Consider the following 11,838-nt stretch of genomic DNA (forward strand, 5'->3'; position numbering starts at 1 on the left):
AATGAAACCTGCTGATCCACCTAGTGACCCAATCCTTAAACTCATTGGCAAGGCCCTTTCGGCAGCTATTTTCATAGACACGAATGTGAACTTAGACTTGCTGAGGTCAAGACTGAATCAACTCATTGTGGATGCAAAGCCAGTGTGTGCCTTTGAACTTTATTCTTCAATTCAGTTCAGTCCAGTCGCTCAGTCATGTCTGACTCTTTGCAACCCTATGGACTGCACAGCAGGCCTCCCTGTCCATCACCAACTCCTGGAGCTTACTCAGACTCATGTCCATTGAGTCATTGATGCCATCCAGCCATCTAATCCTCTGTTGTCCCCTTCTCCTCCTGCCTTCAGTCTTTCCCAGCACTGGTGACTTCCAATAAGTCAGTTCTTCGCATCAGGGGGCCAAAGATTTGGAGTTTCAACTTCAGCATCAGTCCTTCCAATGAATATTCAGGACTGATTACCTTTAGGACGGACTGGTTGGATCTCCTGAACAAGGGACTCTCAAGAGTCTTCTCCAACACCACAGTTCAAAACGTCAATTCTTTGGCGCTCCGCTTTCTTTATAGATCAATTCTCACATCCATACATGACTACTGGAAAAGCCATAGCTTTGACTAGATGGACCTTTGTTGGCAAAGAAATGTCTCTTCTTTTTAATATGCTGTCTAGGTTGGTCATAACTTTTTTTCCAATGAGCAAGGGTCTTTTAATTTCATGGCTGCAGCCACCATCTGCAGTGATTTTTGGAGCCCAAGAAAATAAAGTCTGTCACTGTTTCTACTGTTTCCCCATCTATTTGCCATGAAGTGATGGGACCAGATGTCATGATCTTTATTCTTATCTTATTCAATTATTTTGTGAGTTCTTATAATTCCCTGGGGAGGGGGGCAGAAACTGACTTCAAAAGTACAATATCTAACACTTTTTCAGGTTACAATATTTTTTTTTTATGAACTATGAGAAACTTATAGTGCCTTAAAGAAACTACATAAAGAAGGTGTCAGCATTTTCAGTATAAACTCTATTTCTAAAGGTTTTTGCATTCTGGAGAAATTTTGCTTGAGGGGGAACTTGGCATATGGTGTCTGAGTTCCTGACTGTCCACACCTCATTTCATAGGTACTTACAATTGAGTCCTTCAAATTCACTACATTTGGCATCTGTAATTTTTAGAAATAAAAAGATGGCTTTAATAGCAGATGATTTCTGAGGTTAATGTCAATGCACACAGTTCTGAGAGAATGAGAAAACTCAGGAATACCAGATGTTCTGTTTTATAGATTCTAACCAGGACAATATTGTGGAGGGAGAGAAGGAAAAGAAGAATAATTTAAAGGGACAGATGTGAAAAAATGTTGGTGTCCTCAGAAGGGCACGAAAGTTAGACTTCCTTTATCATTCTTCCTACTCCAGATTTCTCCCTGTCCTATTCCTTGCCTGGTGATCCAGGCCAGGCAACATCAACAGGCTTTGACGTCTGGGGCCTTTCCCCAGAAAATCACTAGAAAGGTTGCCAAGAATCCTACTTTGCTTTTTGAGTCTGCATTTCAGGGGACTATATTAATGCATAAAATGCCTACAGAATTCTTCAACCAAGCCAAAAAAAATATTGCCCTTGGAGGCAATGTCTATCACCAAGCCCAGAGAGGTAAGATTAAAAAAAAAACAACCCTGGCATGGAAGTCTACAGATGCGATCCAAGAGGGTGCAGGCAGAGAGACTGAGTAACTGTGGTTCTCAGGAACCATGCAGATGCCAGAAATGCCAACCACTGACTCCATCTTCAGGATAAGCACAGGAGCCAGCTGGTATTCAGGGCCAGCAGCAGTTCCAGAGGACAAGCTGGGCTCTCTGGCCAGAAGTAGGGGGCCATTGTGTGTGCTTTCAGCTCACAAGGCTGTCTCAGTGGCTGTTAACTGAGCCATCAAGTGAACAGAACTCTAGAACTGTTAATTGTTAAATCCAGAACTGAAGCATCCTGAAGATGCTGGGAGGAAATTATTATGGCAGGCACCCTGGGGCACACAGGAACTGACACATCAAAGCAGTTACATTCCATGAATTTTTGATCTCCATCCCTAAAGACTGATCCACTTGCTTCTGTGTGAGATTGAAACAATTTAGATAGTTAAAATTGTCCCAAGTACAACATATGGACATGCTAAACATGAGGAGTGCTATATATCTAGGTTAGCATGAAGAAAGGACACCAAATTTTGAATAAGAAGATCTTTCTTTTCTGGCTGTGCATTCCCATGCAAACAGCTGAGTATTTTTCTATAAGTCTCTTTTGTAGCAATTGAGTTTGCTTAATTGAGGAGAAAATGAGCAGAGAAGATAATGAAGAATCTGGGAAGCTGAGTGAGAAGAAAGCTGACCGGGTGGAGGCCCTGAAATAAATGGACCTAAAACTTAGCCCTTGTGGTTCTAGCAAAGATCTCAGACCATAGTTATGTGATTCAGGGCTCCTGAAGTCCATGATGAGTCTCATAAGATCAGATGGCATATGAGATGGCTAAGTGGCACCATACTGGAGAAGGGGTGTCTGCACCTTCCTGCTAACTTTCACTTTGGAGACTGAATCCTCTCTTTTGATGGGGACTCCATCTTCCTAAGAGCTTCTAAAACCAAGCACTAAACCTAATAGAACCTATAAAAGTCAGCTCTGTACCCATCTCCACCCGCTTTGTTTTCACCTTAGTATCCGGAAATTTCCAGAATTCTATTACTCAGAGCAAAGAGGTTTCGAGGGGGAAGGTGGGGAAATAGACATATCTGCTCTTCAGATACTAATTGCTGTACATTCAGTGAGATTAGTAAGAAAAATCCTCAAAGATAAACTATATACCTGTCATATATCTACTGAAATCTAGTAAATATCCCTAGCATATTGTCTATGTCATCATTCATTATTTCCTTCACTCAGCTATTGATGGTGTGCTAAATTTAAGAAATTCCACAGTGAACGTATTTTTATTCTCACAGCAACTCATAAGGAACTTGAGACCTTGAGGGGTTAAGGATCTTCTGTGGCAAGTTCACACAGTTAGTTATTAGCAGAGACCAGACTCCAAGCACCACTGAAATGTTAGTTGTTAAGCCTCTTGGTACAAAGATCATGACATATTCTATTACATTCCTCACCATGCCAAACACAGTGCTGAGATGTTCCTATTCCCCAGTCCTAGACTAAGATGGTCATACAAATTATACTAAGGATGTTTCATTCTAAGATTGTAATGTGAACAGGAGGCTTTTGGGTCACAGGCAAATCTTGGAAGCTATCTCATTAGCTTAGACAAACTACATCTCATTTCAGGAGTTAACTGTGTAATAATTTTTTTCAGATATTATATTTTTTTCTTGGATAAAAAACATTTTGAAGTTGAGATGTAACCAGCAGAATGTGTCACACATATGGTGAAATCAGCTTGGTTTGTTTTGGCACATAGTGGGATCCCTGGAAACAAGAACTCCAAAGGGCACTGATGAGTTTTGCCATTGAGAAAGGGAGATGGAAAGGCAGAAAGTGGCCCTGTAACCTTCTCAGTAAGACCTTAGATGGCAGTGGAGTCACAGGAAGCCCACACGATAGGTGATGTATTTGGGGGGAATGCCCTTGTAGTGAATTACTTGTCCTCACAGTCAAATTGAGAGGCCAGAGACTTAGTGAACTACTGGACGGATGATAATTCATGGTAGAAGATGCACAATCTCCTTTGTTAGGACATCACTTCAGTTTGTTATATGTGCTCATTACTCTTCTTATTTCAGTTAATAAATGTCACGCGTTGATTGAAGTCATATGGTTCTCAATTGAAATAAGAGTGAGCAAAAATAATTTTTGGCCTCTAATGACTGTTCTTTTTCTCTTACAACTCTAGACAACCGTGCACATTGTATGTACACATGACTCTTGCTGTCGATAATGGCCAGCCTTCTAACTTCACATTACGTAATCAGAATATGTCTTTGTTCAAATAAATGTCTGTTTCATGCCACTCTTTAGAAACTTACTACACCCTTAATAGTACTTCTTCCTTCTAGATATCCCCTTTCCTCCAGACCAGATCCAAACGCTCATGATCCTTTTCTCCTTTTATGTGAGCCATCTCTAACCCTCACTATGTTACTCTGTCTAGAAACAAACTGCCAGATGAGGACCCTGGACAGTGGGATTGGAACCTTCCCACTCCCAGACTCAGGAACTCGCGCAGCGGGACGGTACATACGCCAAGCAGACTCCCCTGAGGACACTGACCCCATCCTGTCTCTCCAACCGGCCCTTTGTGCAGCTTCTTCCATGAGAGCCCAGACCCTTGAAAGAGAAGTGCCTTCCTCTGCAGATAGCCAGGGCTCTGCAGACAACGCCATTGTTCACTCCACGTCCGACCCCATCATGACTGCCAGAGGGATGCGACCTCTTCAGAATCTCCTCCCCAAACCAGCCTCCTCAGGTACAGTGCCCCTTACCTTTCAGATGAGATTGTTTTCTCGTCAAAGTCATGTACTTGCTGACAGAAATGGAAAACAGGCAGCAGGAAAGGTTCCCACCAGGTCAGTCAATGGCCTCTGCCCATTGGAAGTGTGTATACATGAAATCCCTTTATGTCCTCAACTAAAAAGTTACAAAGTGAAGTGAAGGCCCACACTTTGCGACCCCATGGACTGTAGCCTGCCAGGCTCTTCCGTCCATGGGATTCTCCAGGCAAGAATATGGAGTGGGTTGCCATTGCCTTCTCCAGGGGATCTTCCCAACACAGGGATTGAACCCAGGTCTCCCGCACTGCAGGAAGACTCTTTAATGTCTGAGTCCCCAAAAGTTATAAAAGTAAGTACTGAACATCATCAACTCAGTGTTATTTAAGGAGCCTAGGTTGCCCTAGTGTCAAAGAACCCACCTGCCAATATGGGAGACCTAGGTTTGATCCCTGGGTTGGGAAGATCCCCTGGAGGAAAGCATGGCAACCCACTCCAGTATTCTAGCCTGGAGAATCCCATGGACAGAGGAGCCTGAGGGGCTGTGGTCCATGGGGTTGCAAAGAGTCAGACGCAAACTGAAGCGACTTAACATCCACATGCACAAACACACGTAAAAGAAAGCGGCTGGTAAGCACAGGTATGTGGACATAGAAATCGATACAGAGAAACCTATATGACATACGCTTCAGGTTTTATCTTTCAGATCTTAACTTTGAGTATAGACCAGTCTAGGCCCAAGACATAAATTTAGCTGAAATGTTGTTTGCCCTCTAACCAGAAACATATGTCTTCTGACATATTCCTATCCTGTTCAAATGTATTTATATGTTGAACTATAAAAAATGTAGTTTGATATATTAGCAATAGATTGTGCATTAATGACAGTGGAATGGAGGGAGCCTTCCACCTGAGAAGAACTATCCTTCGCAACAGTCAGTTGAAACAGGCTTTCATGATTAAAGACAGGATCAGGCTAAGGGTCAAAGTTTTTTCACTGTTCACTCAGGATTAAAAATATTTATTACAGTTCAGGATGACACTAAATAATTTGTAACTTGTATGGCCCATGTTGCATTTATGATGTGCATAAGCATATGAGCTAGAATTCTGAAGGCTTTCATTTATGATTTGATGATGAGAAAGCAACCACAAGTAGAGATTATACCAGGGGCTTCTGAGAAATTAGAAATGAAGACTTTTCGTTAAACATCTTTGAATCAGTGTGATTGGGTATTTCCATGGCTGAGTTCTTCCTCCACACTGTAATACTAACTGCTGTGAATGTTTCATCACAAACTTCTGCTCATCTCAAGCCAAGGCTACATTTTAAAAGGCCTGAATGCATATTATTTTTGAAGTAAATGCATTGTTAATTAATGACACAGCCTCCAGAGATTCAGGGGCGAAATCGTAGTTATAGATTATGTGCTCCATGCCTGACTAGCCACATGTGTGACCTCAATTCAGCAACTGGCGGCCGAGCAGACTCCATGATTAAACACTGTCATTATAACAAATTGAATAGAAACCGCAAGCCTTGAATTGCTTCATAGGAAGAGAATAGGAAGGAGATTGTTCTGATCTTGCTGCTAATATTCAGTGCTCCAGTTTTCTAAGGTTTCTGTCTTAATTAAATCGTCATGAAGAGTTATAAAAAAAACAAAAAGTGGTATATGGTAGAGAGTGAGGTCAACACGATGCAGGACATTTTTGTGCTGTCCATCCTGAAACTTCCTGCCCACCTTAGGATGGTGTTACCATGCGTCAGAGGCAAGGCCTGCTTTCCAAGACTTCTCTCTCTTCTGTGACCATTGGTTACTCATCTTAAAAATTAAGGAACAGAAAACTAGATGGAACAAAAGGAAGGTAGTTCCATGCAGTCACTTCTGGTTAAAATATGTATTGGAATTGGTTATTTTCTTATCCCCATATCAAAAATGGAAGTAACTGTATAGATCTCCCATTCCTGATGAAAATACGATTGCTTTGCTTCTGCTCACAAGCGAAATGCTACTGAGAGGCTCTCACAGCATGTCCTGTTGATAATCATTGAGGCTGGAGCAATAATAAGAGCAATTCTCCATTCCGACATGAGGAAGAGCTACACTGTGCAGGTTAGTCCGCTATTATGTGTTATGGAGGAACTCTAATCGTTCTCTGCTAATTGCACCCTGGCTACTTAAAATGTAATCCCTGGGCCAGCGGCAGCCCCTGGGAGCTTGTCAGAAATGCCAGTTCTCAGACCCCACTCCAGACCCCTGAATCAGGATCAGAATCTGAAGTGTTACAAAATCTCTGGAGGTGTATGCACATGTGAGCTTGCACAGTACTGCCCAGTGAGATCTTTAAGGGCCTCCGTGTGGTCATGTATGGGTGTGAGAGTTGGACTGTGAAGAAGGCTGAGCGCCAAAGAATTGATGCTTTTGAACTGTGGTGTTGGAGAAGACTCTTGAGAGTCCCTTGAACTGCAAGGAGATCCAACCAATCCATTTTGAAGGAGATCAGCCCTGGGGTTTCTTTGGAAGGAATGATGCTAAAGCTGAAACTCCAGTACTTTGGCCACCTCATGCAAAGAGTTGACTCATTGGAAAAGACCCTGATGCTGGGAGGGATTGGGGGCAGGAGGAGAAGGGGACGACAGAGGATGAGATGGCTGGATGGCATCACGGACTCGATGGACGTGAATCTGAGTGAACTCCGGGAGTTGGTGATGGACAGGGAGGCCTGGCGTGCTGTGATTCATGGGGTCGCAAAGAGTCGGACACGACTGAGCGACTGGACTGAGCTGAACTGAACTGAACTGTGCAGTTTCCCAAACCACCTATTTCAAAATGGTCTTCATCAGGTTGCTAGGAAAATCAAGGCTCCCTAAGCAACCATGTTTGGGAAAAACTGCAAATTCACATCCTTCCTTTGGAAATCATGACTGTCCCCATCAGCACAATGAGGACTCCGAGATGTTCTCCAAAAATGAAACCCATTTGTTCATTGTATATTGACACATGCATATGGAATCTAGAAAGTTGATACCCGTGAACCCATTTGCAGGACAGCAGTGGAGATGCATACATAAGAGAACAGACTTGTGCACACAATGGAGGAAGGAAAGGGAGGGGTGAAATGAGAGAATAGTGTGGAAACATGTATATTACCATATGTAAAACAGATAGCAAGTGGGACTTTGCTGTGTGACACAGGGGGCTCAACCCAGTGCTCTGTGACAACCTCGAGGGATGGGAGGGGGCAGGAGATGGGAGGGGGATTCAGGAAGGAGGGGATATATGCATGCCTGTGGCTGATTCATGTTGATGTATGGCAGAAACCAACACAATGTATGAAGCAATTATCCTCCAGTAAAAAAAAAAATCTTTTTTTTTTCTAAAAGAAGAAATCTACTTTCTATTTGATGTATTAATATAACACCACCTGGAGAATGATCAGTGTTTCCCAAGCAGTTTGCCCACTAAATGCTTTGTAACATGGAAAGTCTGTCAACATCTTGAGGAAAAGTGGTCCGAGGGCAGTTTGCCTTTGGGTCTCCAAGACTGAACATCCTCTAACGGTGCATACAATTATGCAGACATTTCTGTTAGCAAGACTTGCAGGGGACAGAATGTTGGCAAACCAAGCTTTTGCCATGTTTGGACCTTTTTGATTATTTCTATATGTCCTCCCTTCCTCCCTAAACTTGTAAAGAGTTGAAGAAAGCCAATTGTGATTTCATTTACATTTCCTCATTTAGGAAAAATCAGTTCCCAAATGCAGAGTGAAGCCGAACCAAGGTCTCAAAATTGTTCATCGTTCGAATATGTCGAAAACACAATGACGAGCAAGCCACTTCCAGCCTGGGAGTGTGATGGCGCTGCTGCGGAGACCCAGGTAAGGAGAGATCGCCAGGAGGGCACCCTCCATCTGCTGGGCCTGAGTGTGAAAAATGACCTCCTTAACCACTTCTGTGGTAGAGTTAATGTTAAATCAAATTTGTTGTGGTTCAGTGAGGAATGACCAACGCCCACGGCTCTCCTTTTTTCCTGAATTATTAGATAACACTGTGTTCTTGTAACTCAACTGCTTCTGCCCATCTGCACCCTGACTCTCGAGGTAAGGATTCTCTGCCCTGATGAGACACTGTGGGACTGTCATTCACTCTCCCAAACTGTAACAGCACCACTTAGAATGAGTTCATGATTATTTTTTCATTATCTCATCAGTTACATTAACTTTACCTTGCACCTGTGAAACAGGTAAAGCAGGCGTGATTATATTCCCTTTAGGGATTAAGAAACTGAGGCCTGGAGTGGTCAAATGACTTGCTGGGGTCAGTGAGACATGTGTTTCTTCAATCCTTGTCATTTTCACAGTCCTTCGTCCTTCATCCTCCCTGAGATGGCACACCACAGGCCTCCTGGCATGTGATTGGACCTGGGGAGGAGCTCAGGGCTCAGGGACTCTTGGGTCTTCTCCAGCAGCTACATGGTATTTCCTCCTTAGCACCCTCCCGCTTACCTCTTCCAACTCATTACCTGGCCCATATTCAGCCTGTACGTGATTTCTCACCTTGTCCTTGGGCTAGCCCACTTTAGGGTCTTTGGTGGTGCCCACACACAGAAGAGTGGGTGGAAGGACATAAGAGTCAATCACCAGAGCTTCCTGGCTCTTCCTTGACCCTTCCTGCTTCTGCCACCTCAGCTCTCCCACTCCTGGCATTAGGAGGCCCCGTTACTATTTCTACTAGGGTTTCTACCCAACCGTGATGAGCAAATACCAGATTAGCCCACATCAGAGATCCCACATAGCCAGTATGGTGGAGCCTTCTTTCAGCCTTTAACACCTCGGTATGGAAATGGGAACCTGGACAAGTAGGGGAAATGATGCCCTGGGCCCATAGCCTCAATGTGCAGCAGAGGACACCAGCTCCAAAGATGCTGGACTGCGGTCAGGGTCGAAAGGAAAATTACTATGGCACTAAGATTAGAACTCAGCCCTCTGAATTCCATGTCCAGCACTCAGAACAGGGGTCTGAAAGGCAAAGGAGTAAACAAGTATGTTTTGTCATGCCTTAATCAGACACAGAAATGTTAGGCTTTTCTCAGTTTCCTCTAAAGCAGTAGCTGCCACATGTAAGCAGACATCAGAATCATGTGGAGGGCTACACGGGATGTGTATCTTGCTGCCTGCACCCAGAGTCCAGTTTGGTATAGATGGGGTGTGGTCCAGACACTTCTAATAAATTCCCAGGTGATGCTGATGCTGCTGGTTCACAGAACACACTTTGAGAAGCAATGCCTTAAGGACTCTGTGCTTGCTTTGTGGAACTAAAAAATTTATAAAACTCTAAAAGACACCCAGACTTGGAGGGGAAACAGTTCAGAAACAATAGGTAGTGACAGTGGCAAAGGATTCAAGCAATTCCAAGAAAGTAATAAAACAAAAACAAAAAAAGAGGGGGGTGTCATTCAGTGCTGGCAGGAGGGAGCCTCTATGAATATTTATATCCCCAACACAGACACACCTCTCTGGGGTTCCTTTCTCATCATCCTTCACCAGCTCAGTTCATTGGAAATCTTGCATGGTCTTGTAAGAGTCATCACTGGGGCTTGGAACTCATAACTCTGCTTCACTGACTGCTAGGGAGGGAAAGTGTAAAGTATGGGTGAGCTTTATATTTCTAGTTCCAAGTACAGTGGTTGGTTCCATTCATGTCTCTTGAATAGAGGGATGAAAATGCATTTCATCATACCCAGATTCCTGCCAGAACTCTAGACACGGGCCTCCCTTGGAACCACTGCTGTAGACCTGTCATCCTTCATAAATGTCATCCTTACTAGACCACTGATATCTCCTGGATTGAGCTCTGTACCCCCGGAACCTAGGACGCCACTTAGCCTAGAGTAGGTACTACGATGCTTAGCACAGAATCTTTGGAATGGGTGAATGAATGATTAAATGAATGAAGGAATAAAGGAAATGGGTAATTGCCTGGATTCATAACCCTAGATAAAGGAGCTTACATCCTAAAATATGTTTTTATCGTTTCTGACTAAATGGCACCCTCCCAAACAGATTTAACTTGAGAGACATATCCCACACATCTGTGCATAAACTGCCTGGGGTGGGTGTAGAATAACCAGTCCTAAGAGGGCAGTCTGCAAATGTAAAAGAAAGCCCCAAATGCTCTTGATTCTACACAAAGGGGTTGAGGTCTTAGATACCAGTATTCTGCTTAGGTGCACAGTGTGAAAAACCATCCATACAGTTTGAACAACCTCAGCAGTTCCTGATCTTGGCTTTGTTGCCATACCTGTGACATCCTCATGGGTCATGTCGTATGTTCATGTGAGCAGGAGAGGAGACCGATTCCCTTGACCTGTGAACTGTTAGTAGATTCAATGATTACATATAACCCTATAGAGCCAGCAATTGTGTACTTTCCTAAAGGCTTTTAGTCTTTCAGGGCCTGGAATAAAATTATGTATTGGGCAAACACATATTCTTTTGTTCCCAAGGTTGATTATCGTCATACTCTCTGATACTTGAAAGCTAGTGGTGAGATCAGCTAGATAAATAAGCCATTAGGCTTAGGACAGCAGCTCTAATGGGCACTTGAGAAAAATAACATGCCATAAAATAGTGTACAGAATGCAGAGGGGGTAACTGTGGGGACTGTCCCATACCTGGACAGTGGCGGCATATGGCTTCATCAGCGCATTCCCATTTCTGCAGCTCTGATAACCTAATAGAAGGCACCAGTTCCACAGGAGACAGAGCAACAGACCAGGCAGTGAGGGTGGGGTGATGGGAATAGAATTCTGTGCACAGACCAACAGCCAGATATGAACATCCTCGCAGGATGCACTGTCGATTTTGACTTGCATGAATAATGTTAACAGTCTCATATTACTCATTCAGGACAAGGTACCCAGAATGTGTGCATACTCTGCCAGCGGTAGCAGTGATAGTGACAGTGACCGGACTATGGAAATAATGGTTTTGGAGCTGGAAGGGGCAAGTTAGTGAAAGCAATGAAGAGCGCCACCCCAGGTAACACCCACCGGGCCCCCAGGAAATTCAGGGAGCCTCTCTCTTGGGTAGCCTTCGATCATGCCTTTCACCAGGCTCTGTTTCAGCCTCACTTAGATCTTACATCTTAGTTCCACGTCTCTCCTGAGATCTAATTTCCTGGTACTTATGGAACATTGTCTACGCGCATCAATTTGTTTTCTGGTATTATCTTAATGACATTGCAGTGCAGTCTGAAAGGATTTTATTTCCAATTCTGGCGTCTCCCAAAAAGTCTCCAATGGAGTTATCTTCGTAATGAAGGGATGGCTATAAAGATAACTTTGTTCTTAATTACAC

General features: G+C 43.6%; 1 protein-coding gene across 1 annotated transcript in view; it reads left to right on the forward strand.

The window, feature by feature from the left end:
• The window catches only part of NCKAP5 (NCK associated protein 5), a 906,569-nt gene extending 895,076 nt beyond the window's left edge, over window positions 1-11,493 (forward strand). Inside the window, exons 15-17 of the mRNA XM_052635984.1 lie at window positions 4,140-4,454; window positions 8,222-8,358; window positions 11,389-11,493. Coding sequence (XP_052491944.1) covers window positions 4,140-4,454; window positions 8,222-8,358; window positions 11,389-11,493 — 557 coding nt within the window. The remainder of the gene's footprint in view (window positions 1-4,139; window positions 4,455-8,221; window positions 8,359-11,388) is intronic.
• The last annotated feature ends 345 nt before the right edge of the window (window positions 11,494-11,838 follow it).

Source organism: Budorcas taxicolor, chromosome 2, assembly GCF_023091745.1.
Source record: "Budorcas taxicolor isolate Tak-1 chromosome 2, Takin1.1, whole genome shotgun sequence".
Lineage (NCBI taxonomy): Eukaryota > Metazoa > Chordata > Mammalia > Artiodactyla > Bovidae > Budorcas > Budorcas taxicolor.